This window comes from Moschus berezovskii, chromosome X (genome assembly GCF_049115385.1).
Source record: "Moschus berezovskii isolate FMDL1 chromosome X, NW_MosBer_1.0, whole genome shotgun sequence".
NCBI classification, from domain to species: Eukaryota; Metazoa; Chordata; class Mammalia; order Artiodactyla; family Moschidae; genus Moschus; species Moschus berezovskii.
Window position 1 is genome coordinate 3360843 of NC_142488.1, and position 21442 is coordinate 3382284.

The window sequence follows — 21442 nt, forward strand, 5'->3', positions numbered from 1 at the left end:
ATTTATCTTGTTCCTTTACTTGCTGGATATTTCTCTGCCTCTTCATCTTGCTTATATTGCTTTGCTTGGGGTGGTCTTTCCATCTTCTGGCAGTTTGTGGAGTTCTCTTTATTATGTAGTTTCCTTGCTGTGTGTGGGGTTGGTTGGGTGGCTTGTCAAGGTTTCCTGGTTAGGGCAGCTTGTGTCAGTGTTCTGGTGAGAGGAGCTGGATTTCTTCTCTCTGGAGTGTAATGAATTGTCCAGTAATGAGTTATGAGATGTCAGTGGGTTTGGAGTGACTTTTGGCAGCCTGTATATTGAAGCTCAGGGCTATTTTCCTGTGTTGCTGGAGAATTTGCGTGGTATGTCTAGCTCTGGAACTTGTTGACCCTTGGGTGGTGTTTGGTTTTAGTGTAGGTATGGAGGCAGTTGATGAGCTCCTATCGATTAATGTTCCCTGGGGTCAGGAGTTCTCTGATATTTTCAGGATTCGGGCTTAAGCCTCTTCCCTCTGGTTTTCGGTCTTATTCTTGGAGTAGCCCCTAGACTTCTCTATCTGTCATTTCCAAGGTGGTTCCCTCTGTATTAGCTTCTGCTTGGTGGTCTCTTCCCTGTCTAATTTCAGCCCTGACACTAGGGGGCGGTGGTGGACACTTTTTAAGGGTCAGTTTGTCAGTCCTGTTCTGGGAAGGGAGGAACGCTGCAGACAAATATCTCTGGCGTCTGTGGGGAGTTCTCGCAGTGTCTCAGCCACAATGGGTTTGTCCCCACTCACAGCATGTGTGCTGTCCCAGTCTACAATGCACAGTCTCTAGGTGCTCTGCTGGGAACTGTCCGAGGCCAGAGCTGGGTTGTATGCACTTCCCAGGTCTGAGCGGGTCAAGTTCAGTTTCTTGGGTACTCCACACAGGCGCAGGTTTCGTTGGGCCTGCGTTTTGTGCCTTCCCCGGTCCAAGCAGCTCAGGTGACCAGATGTTTTGTCAGTGCGGTCTCTGTAAGTTATGGCCTCCCCAGTCTCTGCCATTTGGTTTTCTGTGTGTACAACCGACGCAATTTTTGAGGTGGATATCTACCGGCCCGAGCGCAAGAAGTCTTGATTAGCAACAAAGCCAGCCTGCAGTTTGGTATCGGATGGGTTTCTGAGGCCGCGGTTGCCCCCTCTGGCTCTGGTTGCCCTCCCTGCCTGTCTCGGTGGGGGATGGGGTTCTTTTTTATGTGAGCGGGGCTGGCAGAGTCTTAGGTTAGGTCTTTCCACCTTTTCACGAGGGAAGCTATCCCAGTCTGCTTTGCTATCCCCAGTTAGTTTTCTCAGATGGTTCTTGTGGCATTCATGCCCAGTCCTCTCTCTAAGCAGTTCAGCCAACCCCTCCCTGCCCAGCCCCGTCTTGCTAATGGCGGATGCAGGCGTCTGCACTGCTTCTCCTCTTGGAGTTAATGTTTGGCGGGTAATCTGTGGGTTTTAATTCTTTCTTTCTTTTCCTGCTGGTAATGTGGCCCTCTGAGGTTCCAAGGCTTGCCACAGACTCGCCAGTGAGTGTTTCCTGGTGTTTGGAAACTTCTCTCTTTTTAAAGCCTCCCTAGCCTGGACGGAGCACTGTTCTTACTTCTTTTGTCTCTCTTTTTATCTATTGGTTTTTCCTACCTCATTTTGAAGACAATGGGCTGCTTTTCTGGGTGCCTAATGTCCTCTGCCAGCATTCAGAAGTTGCTTGGTGGACTTTACTCCAAGTTCAAATGTTCTCTTGATGAATTTGTGGGGGAGAAATTGGTCTCTCCGTCCTGTTCCTATGCTATCTTGTTCCCTTCCCCTGGGTAATTTCTTCTTTTCATAGCTGGGTAGGGTCAGTTTATCTCCCTGTGAGCTGAGAAAAGGCACTTTCACAGTCAGGCTGAAGGGTAGGGCATTCGGAGGCAGGCCACAAGGTATGATTATAGTAAGAATGGCAACAGAAAGCAAGTCAAAGAAACAGTTCCAACTGGAGTCACCTTTGGTTCTTCGCTAAGTTCGACACTCTCACAGTCCATTCCACAATCTTATGGAAAAAGAGGGTAGTGGCTGTTCTGCTTCATCAGAAGGACGCTTCTGGGAGTGTCAAGGGACAGGGGCTCTGAGTGTGGGTATGGCATAATTCCTCCTGGAGGAGGCCGCCATTAACCCCACGATAGAGTGGCCAGAACTTACACAGGACTCGAAATAGACTCTTGGAGGGCACAGCAGGAATTTGTGCACCAGGACCCAGGAAAAAGGAACAGTGACCCCAGAGGAGACTGTCCCGGACTTGCCTGTGGGTGTCTGGGAGTCTCTGTTGGGTGAAAGTGTGGATTGGTGTGGCCTGCTTCAGGGTTAAGCACAGGAACTCTAGCAATACATGCATGGGACCATTTGAGGGAGGTCACCATTATCTTCAATACTTGCACCATAGTTTGGACCCAGAGGGAACACAGCTCCACCCATCAACAGAAACCTGGATTAAAGATTTACTGAGCAGGGTCTCACCAATCAAAACATGACCCAGTATCCCCCTCAGTGAGACTATCCCATCAGGAATCTTTCATAAGCTTCTGATCCTTTTCCATCAGAGGTCAGATAAACTAAAAATCACAATCATAGAAAACTAAACAATCTAATCACATGGACGACCACTTTGTCTAACTCAATGAAATATGAGCCAGGCTCTGTAGGGCCAGCCAAGATGGACAGGGCGTGGTGGAGACATATGACAAAATGCGGTCCATTGGAGAAAGGAATGGAAAACCACTTCTGAATTCCTGCGTAGAGAACCCCATAAACAGTAAGAAAAGGCAAAAAGATGCGGCACTGAACGATCACCTCCCCAAGTCAGTAAGTGACCATTAGGCTACTGGAGATCAATGGAGAAATATCTCCAGAAAGAATGAAGAGACGGAGCCAAAGCAAAAACAGTACCCTGCTGTGGATGTGACTGGTGATACAAGCAATGTCCAATGCTGTAAAGAGCAATATTGAAGGAACCTTGAATGATAGTTCCATAAATCACGGTAAATTGGAAGTGATCAAACAGGAGGTGGCAAGAGTGAATGTCGACATGTTAGGAACCAGCGAACTAAAATAGACTGGATTGAGTGAATTGAGCTCAGATGACCATTATATCGAGGTCTGTGGGCAGGAATCCCTTAGAAAATGGAGCAGCCATCAGAGTCAACCAAAGAGTCCAAAATGCGGTACTTGGATGCAGTCTCAGAAACGACAGAAGGATCTCTGTTCATTTCCAAGAGAAACTATTCAATATCACGGTAATCCAAGTCTATGCCCAGACCAGTAATGTTGAAGAAGCTAGAGTTCAACAATACTATGAAGACCCACAAGACCTTCTATAACTAACAAAATAAAAAAAGATGTCCTTTTCATTGTAAGGCCTGGAAGACAAAGTAGGATGTCAAAAAGCACCTGGAGTAACAGGCACATTTGATTTGGAGTACAGAATGGAGCTGGACAAAGGCTAACAGAGTTCTGCCCAGAGAATGCACTGGTCATAGCAAGTACCCTCTTCCAAAAATACAAGAGAAGATCCTACACATGGACATCATCAGACAGTCAAAACTGAAGTCAGATTGATCATATTCTTTGGAGCCAAAGATAGAGAAACTCTATGCAGTCAGCAAAAACAAGCCCAGCAGCAGACTGTGGCTCAGATCGTGAACTCTTTATTGCCAAAGTCAGCCATAAAATGAAGAAAGTAGGGAAAACCACTTGACCATTCAGTTCAGTTCAGTCGCTCAGTCGTGACCCTAGGAATCACAGCACTCCAGACCTCCCTGTCCATCACCAACTCCCGGAGTTCACTCAAACTCATGTCCATCAAGTCGGTGATGCCATCCAGCCATCTCATTCTCTGTCGTCCCTGTCTTCTCCCACCGCCAATCCTTCCTAACATCAGATTCTTCCAGTGAGTCAACTCGTTGCATGAGGTGGCCAAAATATTGGAGTTTTAGCTTTAGAATCAGTCCTTCCAATCAACACTCAGGATTGATCTACTTTAGAATGGACTGGTTGGATATCCTTGCAGTCCAAGATACTCTCAAGCATCTTCTGCAGCACCAGAGTTCAAAGGCATCAATTCTTCGGTGATCAGCTTTCATCACAGTCCAACTATCAGATTCAAATATGACCACGGGGAGGAATGACCTAAATCATATCCCTAACGATTACACAGTGGAAGTGAGAAATAGATTTAAGGGACTAGATCTGATAGACAGAGTTACTGAAGAACATTGGACAGAGGTTCATGACCTTGTACTCAAGACAGGGAGCAAAACCATCCCCAAGAAAAATAAATGAAAAAAAAAAAAGGTGTCTGAGGAGGCCTTACCAATAGTTGTGAAAAGAAGAGAAGCAAAAGGAAGAGGAGAAAAGGAAAGATATAAGCATCTGAATGCAGAGTTCCAAAGAATAGCAAAGAGAGGTAAGAAAGACTTCCTGAGTAATCAATGCAAAGGAATAAAGAAAAACAATAGAGTAGGAAAGACTAGAGATCTTTTCAAGAAAATTAGAGGTATCAAGGGAATATTTCATGCAAAGATGGGCTGTAGAAAGGACTGGAATTGTAGGGACCTAACAGAAGCAGAAGATATTAAGAAGAGGAGGCAAGAATGCATAAAACAACTGTACAAAGAAGATCTTCAAGACCCAGATAATCACGATGGTGTGATCACTCACATAGAGTCAGACATTCTGGAATGTGAAGTCAAGTGGGCCTTAGGAAGCCTCACTAAGAAGAAACCCAGTGGAGGTGATGGAGTTCAGGATGAGCTCTTTGAAATCCTGAAAGATGATGATGTGAAAGTGCTTGACTAATTATGCCAGCAAATTGGGAAAACTCAGCAGTGGACACAGGAATGAAAAAGCTCAGTTTTCATTCCAACCCTAAAGAAAGATAATGCCAAAGAATGCTGAAAGTACCACAAAATAGCACTCATCTCACATGCTAGTAAAGTCATGCTCAAAATTCTCCAAGCCAGATTTCAGCAATATGTGAACCGTGAACTTCCAGATGTTCAAGCTGGTCTTAGAAAAAGCAGAAGAACCAGAGATCAAATTGCCAACATCTGCTGAATCATCGAAAAAGCAAGAGAATTCCAGAAAAATATCTATTTCTGCTTTATTGACTATGCCAAAGCATTTGACTGTGTGGATCAGAATAAACTATGAAACTTCTGAAAGAGATGGGAATAGCAGACCACCTGACCTGCCTTTTGAGAAACCTGTATGCAGGTCAGGAACCAACATTTAGAACTGGACATGGAACAACAGACTGGTTCCCAAAAGGAAAAAGAGTCCGTCAAGGCTGTATATTGCCACCCTGCTTATATAACGTAAATGCAGAGTACATCATGAGAAATGCTGGGCTGGAAGAAGCACAAGCTGGAATCAAGACTGTCGGGACAAATATCAATAACCTCAGATAAGCAGATGACCCCACCATTGTGGCAGAAAGTGAAGAGGAACTAAAGAGCCTCTTGATGAAAGTGAAAGAGGAGAGTGAAAAAGTTGGCTAAAAGCTCAACATTCAGAAAACCAAAATCAGTGCATCTGGTTCCATCACTTCATGTGAATTAGATGGGGAAACAGTGGAAGCAGTGTCAAACTTTATTTTTTGGGTTCCAAAATCACTGCAGATGGTGACTGTAGCCATGAAATGAAAAGACGCTTTCTCCTTGGAAGGAAAGTTATGACTCACCTACATAGCCTATTAAAAAGCAGAGATATTATTTTGTCAGCCAAGGTCCATCTAGTCAAGGCTATGTTTCCTCTAGTGGTCATGTACGGATGTGAGAGTTGTACTGAAAAAGAGAGCTGAGCACTGAAGAATTTATGCTTTTGAACTGTGGTGTTGGAGAAGACTCTTGAGAGTCCCTTGGACTTCAAGGAGATCCACGCAGTCCATCCTAAATGAGATCAGTCCTGAGTGTTCATTGGAAGGACTGATGCTGAAGTTTAAGCTCCAATATTTTAACCACCTCATGTGAAGAGTTGATTATGGTGGGAGTAATTGGGGGCAGGAGGAGAAGGGGAAGACAGAGGATGAGATGGCTGGATGGCATCTCCGACTCGATGGACATGACTTTGGGTGAACTCCGGGAGTCGGTGATGGACAGGGAGACCTGGGTGCTGCGATTCATAGGGTCACAAAGATTCGGCCACGACTAAGCGATTGAACTGAACTGAATACTAATGTCATCCTGCGCTTTCCGTGCACAAGCCTTAGTGAGTGGAATGTATGTTCCTTTCTTGGGAATGAATAGGATGCATTTTAGGCATTCTCCGTTGATCAGACTGACCCCTTCCATACAGTACCCTGGAAGTGAAAGTGTTAGTCGCTCAGGCCTGTCCATCTCTTTAGGATGCTATGGACTGTAGCCAACCAGGCTCCTCCGTCCATGGCATTCTTCACTGGAGTGTGTTACCGTTTCCTCTTCCCGAGGATCTCCCTCATTCAAGGATAGACCTTGGGTCTTCTGCATTGCCGGCAGATTCTTTACCATCTGATCCATCAGAGAAGCCCGTATGGTGGAGGATCCATAACTCTGACCCATGATGCTTTAGTCTCCTTTCTCCCTCTTGCCTGGACACCTGAAGGCATGTCTACCAAATCTACATAAGGAGTGTCTCTGATGAACCCCTGTCCTGTGAAAGGCACAGTTTCCTGGATACTTAATGTGGACATTTGTGTGTTTTAAATGAGTTGACTTTTGCACAGTCATGCATGTGCAAGGCAGATATTCAATCGATTTATTTAAACCCTCAGCAATCAAATAACACGAATCAAGACATGATGCAGTGATGGGGAACAATACGATGTGAGAGGGAGTGTGAGTGTGAAGAGAGCAGGATCATGTTAATCAGGAATCAGGAAAGTCTTCGTGTTTTTGATCTTGATTCCACAGAGACAAGGACATGTCTGGTCTCAGTGAATCTTTCTGTAGGTGAATAAAACAGAACCAGACGTTTAGTAGAGTTGACCGTGTGATGGCTGACAGGGGTAGGCCTCAAGCAGTCAGCTGTTCAGGGTACAGGGAGCTGGTCGCTGAGCCAGTGTACAACTCCAGCTGGATGTCAGCACTCCAGACCTCTGTGACAGTAAGTTCCCTGTGGAATTGTCCCTAGGATGGACACAAGGTTGGAAATTTCTTTGGGGATTGATTCTATGAATAATGATTTCCCAATGCATGTACATTTTCATCTAGTGATGATTTTAAGGCTTGGTAATTGCAGCAGACAAATCAAATACTGTAAGTTTTGTCTTTTGGGTCTTCAAGAATTAAATTCTTTACTTTTTTAAATATTAGAGTATAGTTGATTATCAATGTTGCATTGATTTCAGGTTTACAGCCAAGTAATTATACATACAAAAATTAGTATCTATTATTTTTCTGATTCCTTTCCCATTTAGGTTTTACAGAGTATTGCGTACAGTCCTCTGTGCTGTGCAGTTGAAAACTGTTCTCTATCCATACTGTATATAATAGTTTGTATCTAATAACCCCACACTTCTCAGAGTGTAAGGTATCTGCAAACAATTCAGGAGACCCAGGTTCGATCCCTGTGTTGGTGAGATCCTATATATGATAGAATGGCTACCCTCGCCAGTATTTTTACCTGCAGGATCCCATGCACAGTGAAGTCTGGAAGACTATGGTGCATGGGGTCACAGAGGTTTGGATATGACTGAGCAACTAGCCTTTACTTTCACTTTCTGTTTTCAAGCACAAACCTCCCGACTCTTCTCTTCCCCAAGTCCCTCCGAATTGACAACCACAAGTCTGTTGTCCACGTCTGTGAGCCTGTTTCTGTTTTGTAAATAAATCCCTCCATGTCATGGTTTAGATTCCAAGCAGAAGTGATATCTATGAGAAAGTGAAAGTCACTTAGTCGTGTCCAACTCTCCGTGACCCCTTGGACTGTAGCCCACCAGGTTCTTCTGTCCATGGAGATGCTCCAGTTAAGAATACTGGAGTGTGTTGCCATTTTAGTCTCCAGGGGATCTTCCTGAAACAGGGATCGAATGTGGGTCTCCTGCATTGTTGGCAAATTTGTGACCATCTGAACCATGTCATTTTATCTACACTAAAATGAAAGGTGGACTCTAAAGAAAGATTAGCGCCAAAGAATTGATGCTTTTGAACTGTGGAGTTGGAGAAGACTCTTGAGAGTCCCTTGGATTGCAAGGAGATCCAACCATTTCATTCTAAAGGAAATCAGTCTTGATATTCATTGGAAGTGCTGATGTAGAAGCTATAACTCCAATACTTTGGCCACGTAATGCGAATAAATGACCTATTTGAAAACATCCTGGTGCTGGGGATGATTGGAGGGTTTGGAGACGGGGACGAGAAAGGATGAGATGGTTGGAGGTCATCACTGACTCAATGGACATGAGTTAGAGCAAATTTCGGGAGTTCATAATGGACAGGGAGGCCTGGATTACGGCAATCCATGTGGTCACAAAGAGTTGGATATGACAGGTAGTGAACTAAACTGAAGACTATAAGTGATATTTCTGGCATTGTTCTTTCTCTTTCTGACTTGTGCATCCATGTTGCTGTTAATAGAGGTAGTTGCTTCTTTTTCTGGCTGAGAAATGTTCCATTGACTATAGGTACCACATCTGCTCGTGCTTTTAGTCACTATTTTTGTTAAGATTCTTTCTCAACAGAGCATTAAACGCCATAATTTAGCTTAGATCAGTGTCCTTTCTGGAGATTGTATTAGTTTAGAAAGCTTAAATATCTCCCTTTTGGAACATCTGAGTAGGAATACATCGCTAATGCATGTTTCAGACAGTGTGTTGGGAAGGCATCTACTGTTTCTTTCGGAATCATATGAGATCAAACAGTGGTCTTGCGGAAAGTGTGAAAGTGGAAGTCTCTCGGTCATCTCCAACTCCTTGTAATGCCATGGACCACGACAGTCCATAGAACTCACCACACCAGTATACTGGAGAAGCCTTTCCCTTCTCCAAGGAATCTTCCCAACCCAGGGATCCAACCCAGGTCTCCCCCACTGAGCCACAAGGGAAGCCCAAGAATACTGGAGTGGGTAGCCTTTCCTTTCTCCAGCAGATCCTCCAGACCCAGGAATCGATCCGGGGTCTCCTGCATTGCAGGCGGTTTCTTTACCAACTGAGGTATCAGGGAAGCCGTGCTTCAGGGAAGCAGAGCTCTGTTTCATACCGATTCTCTTGGGGGAGGAATGTGTGGGGACAACCACGAGGTCAGGACTGATGGGAACACTAATAATTTCCACCAACTCATGAGGATTCCTGCTTCTGTCAGATGACTCTGGTCTGCAAGATTTCTGCAGGATAAGACTCTCTCACCACAGCTGCTTGGCGTTAATTAATCAAAGTGCTTTCAATAATATGGCTCAAGAGCAGTGATATTATTGAACAAAAAATTCTTTAGTGATACATTTAAAGTGGTGGAACTAACATTTCACAAATATGAATAACAGTGTTACTTATTGCTTCATCTGAATAGGGCAGCGTTAATAATGGACTGTGTTTACTTACAAAAGTGTCAGAGTCACTTTTTTTCACTCCTCTGGACAGTTATCTAGGGAAAAACAAAATGGGAGAAATGAAAGAGCCACCGATTACTAACATTTCCCAGCATTTCCAAGTTTTCTTCGTTCCTTCCTTCCTTTGTTTTAATAACGGATCTTAAAAGAGATTACTTGTGGAAGAAGACATTTTGAATAAGTTGACTTGTTCTCTGGTTTATACACACCAGGTGAATTGTATGTGTAGGGAAAAAATTTAATTCCTTTACCAATGTCGATGAAGTTCAGGACATTTTCTTCTGGAATCCCTTTTTCTCTCACCGCGTTGTTGAACTTCTCTTTGTATTTTGAGTCTACATTATTTCCTTTGCCGGTAAAATCACCGAACAAAAAACAGAATTGTCGACCCCTGGGAACCCACGGATTTTTCTGAATCTATAGAAGAAGAAATGAAACGTGACAATCAGATGTTCACTTGTAGAATCCAAGAGCTCTCAATGGTTCCCATGACACAAACATGTGCTTTTGTCTTAAGAATTGACCCCAGTCCAACTTGGTTAGTAGGACACCTTACTCCTCAGCATCAGGAGCTGGACCCCAAAAACTTGCCAGGATCTTCATGAATTTGGGGCTGAGCCCATCCTACTATGGAACCTACTTACTTGTCTCATCTTCCTTGCGTATATACCTGCCTCTCATATCTGTTTGTACACCAGGCTTAGTAGGAACCACCTTCCTCTCCTTCCATGAACACATTCACCTGATCACACATAATAACAGGGCGTGATTTACTCTTTCATGAACCTACTATTCTACCCAGTAACCTTTTCTGAAATAGACATCTGTTGTCCCCATGGCACACACACCTCTTAGTGTTCCTGTGTGGTTACTTGAGGGGGTGATATCAGTGTTGATAAGAACAATGCATTTGAAACATGGAACAGGTCAAAGGTTTATCTTACAAGTGTTCCCAGGCTTACAGTGTATCAGAAAACTGATATTGTATTCTAACACATACATATGGAATCTGCATATCTATGGAATCTAGAAAGATGGTACTGATAAAGGACTTATTTAGAAAGATGGTACTGATAATGGATTTATTTGCAGGGCATCAGTGGAGAATCAGTCATAGAGGAGAGACTTATGTGCATGTGGAGAGGGGAGGAGACGGTAAAATGTACGGACAGAGAAATATGCAAAATGACATGGACATATGAAAAATAGGTAGCCAATGGGAATTTGCTGTATGTCTCAGGGAACTCAAACAGGGGATCTATCTCAACTTAGAGGGTTGGGAGGGAGATAGGAGGCAGTTTCAATATGGAAGGGACATATATATATATATCTATTGACTTCCCTGTGACTCTGCTAGTAAAGAACTCTCGTGCAGTGTGGGAGCCTTGGGTTTGATCTGTGTGTTGGGAAGTTACCCTGGAGAAGGGAAAGGCTACCAATTCCATTATTCTGACCTGATGAATTCAATGGACTGTATAGTCCATGGGGTCACAAAGAGTCATACATGACTGAGCAACTTTCACACAAGCATATGTATACCTATGGCTGATTCATGTTGGTATTTGGCAGAAAACAGTACAATCTATAAAGCAGTTATCCTTCAATTAAAAAATAAATAAAATTTTAAACATGAAATAAAGTCAGCCTCATTACAGACATGGCTTGAAATTTTTGACATATGTAAAATAAAATATTCTAGTAAAACTTCATTTTTTAAGATTTCAACACATAAGAATCATTGTGAAATGCCCGATGTGATGTTCTGCACCCTATGGCCTCCTGTTTCTTGGTAAATTACCTTCCAGGATCCTTAATTTGGTGAGCATCAACACGCAGGCCTTGCACCCTGAATATGGAATACTGTCAGCACCTCCTGATATTCTGAATGAAAGTCCCGACAGTGTACCTGTTACATGACAGTGGTTATGGGAATTTTAGAATATCATACCTACCAAATAATCCCACCAGTTCTGTCTCCTTGCCATGTCCATCCACGTTGATATTATACACTAAGACAGTGTTCTCGTCCCCACTAATGAGTTGAAATTCATTGCGACCCTCATCTGTGTGAGAGAGAAAAGATACAAGCAGCCAAACCTTAACTTGTCAGTTACATTATTGTGACACACGGCGGGCATGAAGAACGGTCCATCGTGTATGGACCCACTCAATTCATGTGTGCACAGAATGCCTCCGTTAACCATGGACACAGAAGGAGGTATGATTTTCCTCATCCCCAACTTTTCCTACAAATAACCAGCCACTCCTTGCTGTCTTACTAAGATGCTTTATAGAATGTGTGTTCTGAGAAGCCTAAGATGCTTTATAGAACGTGTGTGCTGATAAACCTAACAGATTCTTTTTCTGATTTCTGTTTATTTATTTATTTTTGATTGGCTGAGTCTTCCCTGCTGCCCATGGGCTTTTTCCACTTGTGGTGACGGTGGAGTACAGTCTTGTTGTGGTGAGCGGGACCCCGAGACCTCAGTTCATAAACCTGTTGATAATTATCTGTGAGAATCCTACAAAATCGATATACACTCATGTTTACCACATCCTTCTTGTTGATATTAAATCGCTATGTCATGTCTGACTCTCCATGACCCCATGAACTGTACCACACCAAGTTCCCTGTCCTCCATGATCTTCCAGAATTTCTCAAATTCATGCACTTTGAGCCGATAATTCCATCCAGCCATCTAATCCTCTGTCATCCCCTTCTCCTCCAGCCTTCAAATATTCCCAACATCAGGGTCTTTTGCAATGAGTCAGTTCTTCACATCAGGTGGCCAAAGCACTGGGACTTCAGCTGCAGCATCATCCTTCCAAAAAATATTCAGGACTGATTTCCTTTAGGATGGACTGGTTGGATCTCCTTGCAGTCCAAGGGACTCTCAAGGGTCTTCTCCAGCATCACCATTCAAAAGCGTCAGTTCTTTGGTGCGCAGCCTTCTTTATGGTCCAACTCGCAAATCCACACATAAATACGGCAAAAAAAAATATGTATATATATATACATACATATATATATTCAATTGAGTAAAACGACCTTTGTTGGTAAAGTGATGTCTCTGCATTTTCATAAGCTGTTTCGGGTTGTCATAGCTGTCCTTCCCAGTATCAATTGTCTTTAATTATGTGGTTGCAGCCACAATCCTCAGAGATTTTCGAGCCCAAGAAGATAAAACCTGTCACTGCGTCCACTCTTGCACTTTCTATTTGCCTTAAAGTGAGAGGACCAGAGGCCATGATCTTAGAGTTGTTGAATGTTGAGTTTGAGACCAGCTTTTTCAGTCTCCTCTTGCACCGTTAACATGAGGCTCTTCAGTTCCTCTTCACTCTATTCCATAAAGTTGTATCATCTGCATATCTGATGCTGTTGCTATTTCTTCCAGCAATCTTGATTCCAGCTTGTCATTCATCCAGCCTGACACTCAGCATGATGTACTCTGTATATATGTTATAGAAGTCGCATGACCGTATATACTATCTTGTATTCTTTTCCCAATGTTGAACCATTCTGTTGTTCCATGTCCATTTCTCACTATTGCTGACTGATACACATACAGGTTTCTCTGAAGCCAGGTAAGGCAATCCAGGATTACCATATCTTGAAGAATTTTCCACAGTTTGCTGTGATCCACAAAGTCAAAAGTTTTACCATAGTCAATGAAGCAGAAAAAAAATTGTTTTTTCTGGAATTGCCTTGCTCGCTCCATGACCCACTGAATGTTGACAATTTGATCGGGTTATTCTACCTTTTCTTAATCAAGCCTATATTTCTGGAAGTTGTCCGATCATGTACCGCTGAATCTTGACTTGAAGGATCTTGAGCACTATCTTGCTCGCATGTGAAATGAGCACAGCAGTGCGGTAGTTTGAACATTCTTTGTCATGGTCCTTCTTGGAGATAGAAATGGAAACTGACCGTTTCCAGTTCTGTGGCCACTGCCAAGGATTCCAAAGTTGCTGGCACATTGCTTGCAGCCCTTTAACAGCATCACTTTTTAGGATTTTAAAGAGCACAGCTTGAATTCTGTCACCTCCACTAGCGTTGTTTTATAATGCTTCCTAAGACCCATTTAACTTCTCAGTCTAGGATGACTGGATCTGGTCTCGCTGAGTAACACTCCGTTGAGGGAAGGCTATCCAGTCCCTGACCTCTGATTTTTAGTGGGAGTAGAATTCAGGTGTATGGGGTTAGTGAAGAAAGCTGAGACCAAGATTTCTACCTGAACATAATCTTTCCAGTGAAACATTCATACTTACAGTCAATAGCATAAACGTTTCCTTCCTTTGTGCCTGAGACATATTTTTCTATGCATTCTCCATTCTTCCTTAAAAACAAAATATATTCATGTTGGTTGATCACCATAATAAAAATTTGGATTCTTTCTGTATGTCACCCAAGAATATGTGTCAGGTATCACCTCAGTGCTGGTAAACAATTTGACCTTCAAAAGAGATAAAACATGTTGTCTCAGATCCAGTAATAATCAAGTGGCAGGGATGATTTGTCTACACACTAAATCTGACTAGTATTTCCAAAAATAACCACAGACACAAAGCAGGTCGTGTGTAAAGCAATAAACATGGCGAAATCTAGAATTTTAGGAAGAAAGAAAAAGAATGAACTTTTCCTTTATATGGTTTCTGAAAACTGAGATGCTTAGCCATCAAGACAAACCTTGAGCATGGTCACAACCCTGGCAGTGATTCATTAGAGAATGACAGGGAAAGAGTTTGTCACTCAGTTGTGTCTGACTCTCTGCGAACCAATGGACTGTAGCCCACCAGTCTCCTTCTCTGTCTGTGTGAAACTCCAGGCAAGAAGACTGGAGTGGGTTGCCATTTCCTTCTCCATGGGAATTTCCTGACCCAGAGATCGAATCCTGGTCTCCTGCATTACAGGAGATTCTTTACCCTGTGAGACAGCAGGGAAAGCCCTTATTAGACAATATGAGAGCCACCAGGCCTTGTTAGACAGCATGAAATCCACCAGGCTTTATTACACAATATAAGAGCCCCCAGGGAAGCCCTCATTAGACAACATGAGAGCCCCAAATCATAAAATTTTAAAAAAGTTTAATTTTCTCCAAACGCACACTCTTCCTCCATCACAATACCATATGAGGATTAAACTTGAAAGACACAAGTCTGTATACAGACACATTTCCCACTCACACGGACACTTACACAAGCAAACACTTAAGTACGCATGAGGTGCTTGTACGATATCATGAAGAAATTTATGGATATAGTATATGATAAGTATATATTATCAGCTCTCTAATAGGAGTACATGGCTTCACATATGTCCTCTGTACATGTATGTGAAAAAGGGGTATTTGGCCCGTATAAAAAATTTTCATGAAACAAATACTAAAAGGGAAATAACTTTACAGGGACTGGATTGATTTCTGAACAGACAGCTTGGAAAAGAATGCCCACAGTGAAGTGTGGTGAGTGTTCTTCGTCATTGAAAGTGAAAGTGCAAGTCACTCAGTCATGTTACCTATTTGCGACCCCATGGACTATAGATTCCATGGAATTCTCCAGGCCAGAATACGGGAGTTGGTAGCCTATCCCTTCTCCAGTGCATCTTCCTGACCCAGGAATTGAACCAGGGTCTCCTGCATTGCAGGCAGATTCTTTACCAACTGAGCTATCGGGGAAGCCCTCTTAGTCATTAGGGAATTGAAATGCATTGAACTCACTGAAAACCAACCACAAAGTGGGAACACAGCAATTATCCAACATAACTGCAAATACACAACATTTTATCTGAGCAGACAAACTCCTTTCATTTGGCTTGGAAAACGTGATTCCTTGCATATGCAGACACTGATAACTGCTTTAAACTTTGTGCTGAGAGAGGGAAGGTGGGGAACATGATTCAGAGTGCATAATTTTCTTACTGAAGAGCCAGAAAAGTTTAAAATATGCAGATCTGTTCCTTCCTGTGGCTCTAGGTATAGACATTAATGATGAGTAAGAAAAAGATAAAGCACAGTATGAAAAGGCAAAATATAGGACACTGAAACGTGAACTCACCAGGTCGGTAGGTGCCCAATATGCTACTGAAGATCAGTAGGGAAATAACTCCAGAAAGAATGAACGGATGGCAAAAACAACGCCCATTTGAGGATGTTACTGGTGATAGAAGCAAGGTCCAATGCTGTAAAGAACAATATTGCATAGGAACCTGGAATGTTAGGTCCCCTGGAGAAGGGAATGGCAAACCACTTCAGTATACTTGCCTTGAGAACCCCATGAACAGTAACAAAGGGCAAAATGATAGGATACTGAATGAGGAATTCCCCAGGTCAGTAGGTGCCCAGTATGCTACTGGAGCTCAGTGGAGAAATAACTATAGAAGGAATAAAGGGATGGAGCAAAAGCAAAACCAATACCCATTTGAGGATGTTACTGGTGATAGAAGCAAGGTCCAATGCTGTAAAGAACAATATTGCATAGGAACCTGGAATGTTAGGTCCATGAATCAAGGCAAATTGGAAGTGGTCAAACAGGAGATGGCAAAAGTGAATGTCGACATTCTAGAAATCAGTGAACTAAAATGGACTGGAATGGGTGAATTAACCTCAGATGACAATTATATCTACTACTGTGGGCAGGAATCCCTTAGAAGAAAAGGAGTAGCCCTCATAGTCAAAAAAAGAGTCCGAAATGCAGAAATTGGATGTAATCCCCAAAACGACAGAATGATCTCTGTTAGTTTCCAAGGCAAAACAATCAATAGTATGGTAATCCAAGTCTATGCCCCAACGTGTAACGTTGAAGAAGCTGAAATAGAACGGTTTCATGAGGACCTACAAGACATTTTAGAACTAACATCCTAAAAAGATGTCCTCTTCATTATAGGCGACTGGAATGCAAAAGTTGGAAATCAAGAAACACTTGGCATAACAGGCAAATTTGTCCTTGCAATATAGAATGAAGCAGGGCAAAGTCTAATAGAGCTTTGCGAAGAGAACGAACTGGTCATAGCAAACAGCGTCTTCCACCAGCACAAGAGAAGACTCTACACGTGGACATCACCAGATGGCCAACACTGAGGTCAGATAGATTATGTTATTTCAGCCAAAGATGGAGAAGCTGTATACATTCCGGCAAAAGAAGACCGGGAGCTGACTGTGGCTCAGATCATGAACTCCATATTGCCAAATTCTGACTTAAATTGAAGAATGTAGGGAAAACCAATAGACCATTCAGATATGACCTGAATCAAATCCATTATGATTAAACAGTGGAAGTGAGAAATAGGTTTTAGGGATTAGATCTGATAGACAGAGTGCCTGATGAACTATGGATGGCGGTTGATGACGTTGCATGGGAGACAGGGAGCAAGATCATCCCCAAGGTAAAGAAATGAATAAAAGCAAAATGGCTGTCTGAAGGGCTTTACAAATAGCTGTGAAAAGAAGAGAAGCAAAAAGCAAAGGAGAAAAACACAGATATACCCATTTCCATGCAGAGCTCCAAAGAATAGCAGGGAGAGATAAAAAAAGCCTTCCTCAGTGATCAGTGCAAAGAAATAGAGGAAAATAATATAATTTGAAAGACTAGCAATCTCTTCAAGAAAAGTAGAGATCGGCCCAGATAATCACGATGGTGTGATCACTGACCTAGAGCCAGACATGCAGGAATGTGAAGTGAAGTGGGCCTTCGGAATCATCAATGTGAACAAAGCTAGTGGATGTGATGGAATTCCAGTTGAGCTATCTCAAATACTAAACGACGATGCTATGAAAGTGTTGCATTCAATATGGCAATAAGTTTGAACAACACAGCAGTGGCCACAGGACAGGAATAATGCCAGCTTTCATCCAATGCCAAAGGAAGGGAATAGCAAAGAATGCTCAAACTACCAAACAGTTGAACTCATCTACACACTACCAAAGTAATGTTCAAAATTCTCCAAGAGAGACTTCAACAAGTCATGAACCGTGAACTTCCAGATGTTCCAGAAGGTTTTAGAAAAGGCAGAGGAACCAGAGATCAAATTGCCAACATATGTTGGATCATCAAAAGAGCATAAGAGCTCCAGAAAAACATGTTTCTAGTTTACTGACTATGCCAAATCCTTTGACTGTGTGAATCACAATAAACTGTGGAAAATTCTTTAAGAGATGGGAACACCGGACCACCTGACCTGCCTCTTGAGAAACCTGTATGCAGGTCAGGAAGCAACAGTTAGAACTGGACATGGAACAACAGACTGTTTCGAATTAGGAAAAGGAGTACGTCAAGGCGGTATACTGTCACCCTGCTTATTTAACTTATATGCAGAGTACATCATGAGGAACGCTGGGCTGGAAGAAGCACACACTGGAATCAAGATTGGCGGGAGAAATATCAATAACCTCATATATGCAGCACACACCACCCTTATGGCAGAAAGTAAAGAGGAACTAAAAAGCCTCTTGATGAAAGTGAAAGAGGAGAGTGGAAAAGTTGGCTTATAGGTCCACATTCAGAAAACTAAGATCATGGCATCTGGTCCCATTACTTCATGGCAAATAGATGGGAAAGCAGTGGAAGCAGTGTTAGATTTTATTTTTCTGGGCTCCAATATCACTGTAGATGCTGACTGCAGCCATGAAATTACAAGATGCTTACTCCTTGGAAGGAAAGTTATGACCAACGCAGACGGCATATTAAAAAGCAGAGATATTACTTTGCCAACAAAGGTCTATCTAGTCAAGGCTATGGTTTGTCCAGTAGTCGTGTATGAATGGGAGGCTTGGACGGTAAAAAAAAACTGAGTGCCGAAGAATTAATGTTTCTGATCTGTGGTGTCAGAGAAGACTCTTGAGAATCCTTTGGACTGCAAAGAGATCCAACCAGTCCATCCTAAAGAAATCAGTCCTGAATATTCATTGGGAAGGCTGATGCTAAGCTGAAACTCCAATACTCTGGATACCTGATGCAGAAAACTGACTCCTTGAAAAAGAACCTCATGCTGGAAAATACTGAGGGCAGGAAGAGAATGGGATGACAGAGGATGAGATGGTTGAATGGCATCTCCGTCTCAATGGACATGAGTTTGAGCACGTTGTGGGAGTTGGTGATGGACAGGGAGGCCTGGCTTGCTGCAGTCCATGGGGTAACAAAGAGTCGGACAAGACTGAGAGACTGAAATGATGCTATGAAACATATGGTTATATAGAAAATATAATCTGTTATATATATTTATAAAGCAATATCTCCAAGCATAAAATGTTTAGTTGCTTCTATTATTAATATTTTTATTCCTCACAATGCATACCTGAGTTTACAAGTTCTGGTTTGTTTTTTTTTTTTTTTTGGATGGGGTTGGGTGGGGGATAATTGCTGAACAAATGTGTTGTTTTCTGCCATACTTTGCATGTTCCTAGGAAACCATCTGCAGTATAGTGGACATTCCATAAAAGGTACTTGGATCTGTGTCCGTGTGTGCTTGGTTGCTCAGTTCTGTCTGACCCTTTGTGACCCCTTTGACTATAGCCCAGCAGGCATCTCTGTCCATGGGATGCTCCAGGCAAGAATACTGAAGTGGGTCAACATTTCCTCCTCCAGAGGATCTTCCTGACCCAATGATCACACTGCTTTCACGCGCAATGGCAAGCGCCTGGGAAGGAACTTGGAAAAGTCACTAGGGACTCTGACGGCTTTGGGAAACTCAGGGAAGATGAAATATCAAGTGAGGACTCCCCGAGGGCAGAGCTCACTGTGTGCTCTCCCCCTGCTCTCACTTCTCAGCTCAGTGGGAAACGTCTCTTTCAAATTCTTCAGGAAGAGATCAAGCCCCTCGTGGGGACTGTGGGTTCCAGGACACCAGCCTCTTCCCTCTGCTCTGTACTTCTTTCCTTTAATGAGTTGATGCCAGTGGAGCTTCTGGGTTCCCTCTCTACGCAGAATTTTCAGGACATTCCCTGGAGGTCCAAAGGGGAACTGACCTCCGACCCCAGTTCAGAGAACCTGCTCAGCCCCACAGCTCAGGGCGCCTTCCTCTCAACATCACCCAGAGAGTTGCCCTCAGACGGGGAAGAGACACACTCCCTCAGCCCAGAGTTTACAGGTGTTTTCCTTTTGGGTGACTTTTACTTACTTGAGATAAAAGTGCATCAGTATTGTTCCATTTTCTTCATCAAACTCATGGTAACGCATGAAAGCATGGAATGGCGCCCCCTCGGTGATCTTCTCTTTGTTACTGGCTGATGTGTATTGGGTTAACCATCTTCCTGTAAACTAAAATCAAAATTCCCTTCAGAAATCTTAGTCCATCTCTGTAAATTCTGCCCGAAATCATCCCTCAGGAGGTTCTCTGCCTTTTCACTTAGCAGAAGTTACTTATCTTTATGAACACAGCCCTAGGTATAAAATCATGTGAAAACTCATGTCAGATAAAGGAAATAATTGAGGTATTACTGAGATAGCTTGAGCTATGTTGTCAAATGCAAGAGACCCAATACAACACCTGTGAGACCATCCTTCGGTTTTGCAAGAGTAGTGAACATATATGAGAGCCGATGAATGGATGGTGGAGATGATACAGACATCACAAACAGCAGGCATAGAGCCAGTGAATGGAGCAATTTTCAGTTGCAGGGAGATGGCGAGACTTAGCAGTCCGCATGACCAACCTCGAAAAGGACACTCACACGGATACACCTAAGAACCCCTCCCAAGCTTGGACCACCGTTCAAATGCCCTGGTACCTGTGAGGCGTCTGTCTGAGCTTCAGCTTGACTGGCAACAAGCAGACCGAGGACAAGACTGAACAGCAGAGCCTTCATCTTGTTGAATCTAGTGGCCCTTCTTCTCTAGAAGCTGAGGGTGTCCCAGTGGTTGGAAAGGATGCAAAAGTGCTGCCACTTTTGTAGCCTGCATCTGTTGGCGTGACACATCATGAACCAATGCTTGTTTCTCCTATGACCACAGTTAAAACATAAGGCACCTTCAGTATCCTGGTTGGCAGAGATGAACTTTTCTGGCATTCTCTCATTTGAATAATGATATTTGCTTTAAGAGAAGCATATGTGGATGTGGGCATTTGATCTTTAAAGTGAGAAACTGCAGTACCTCCAATATTGCAAGAGGACAATTATTTATTTTCCTGCTTATCACGCAATCCAAAATGAGATGAGCTGTCCAAGGTACATATCCCTCACTTCTGCATGGTTCTATTAATATGGAGGAGATAGTGTAAGATTTATTTTGTAAAAGTAAAGATTGACTGTGTGGTTTAGCCAAGGGAACACTATTTCCTAAGAGAACCTTGGAAAGAATCCTATTATTCTGGGATGGGGAGCAGGTCAGCACAGAGTATTTATCACCTTCTCCTGCCCCAATGTGGGCTTTTTTCCTCCTAAGTACTAGGAGGGCGATCTGGTAATACACTGCTTAAAGTCATCTGAAGAAGGCATATCTGTAGTTTGTTTTCAGTGATTTCTCTCCAGACACCCTTTTACACATTTAATCCTTAATAAAATATTTACTCACTAACTCAGTTGTTTCTCCCAGTGAGCAAAAAAGGCTGGACAGCAGTTCTTGCAAGTTTAACAATTTTTAATGGAAAAAACAAATTTCCTAACTCAAGATCACAGAAACAGTGAGTCATTTTCTTCATCTTTTTTTTTTCATAAAAATTTACTTATTTTCATCTTCATTCACTGTTATTTGGCAAATAAATACTTTAAAAGATTTATTTTTTTCTGAGTATAGAAAAGAAGAAATGAGATTCAGATTTCCTGAGTCAACGAAGTGAGAACTGACCCAGTGCTGTCTGCTCCTGGGACTGATTGGAGCTCAGATCCCTTCATTTAGATTGAATTCAGACCTTTGAGGAGACTTTGTCGTCTCAAGGGCGTCCTCAGCTCACATCCTCAGAGGATCACTTCCCTT

At 42.8% G+C, this 21442-nt stretch overlaps 1 protein-coding gene across 1 annotated transcript in view; it reads right to left on the reverse strand.

Moving 5' to 3' along the window:
• LOC148773199 (odorant-binding protein-like) overlaps window positions 1–20334 on the reverse strand; it is a 38494-nt gene extending 18160 nt beyond the window's left edge. The window contains exons 1-3 of the mRNA XM_088833999.1: window positions 20257–20334; window positions 19647–19786; window positions 13805–13872 (exon numbers count right to left, since the gene is read on the reverse strand). Coding sequence (XP_088690125.1) covers window positions 13805–13872; window positions 19647–19786; window positions 20257–20334 — 286 coding nt within the window. The remainder of the gene's footprint in view (window positions 1–13804; window positions 13873–19646; window positions 19787–20256) is intronic.
• Between the last annotated feature and the right edge of the window lie 1108 nt (window positions 20335–21442).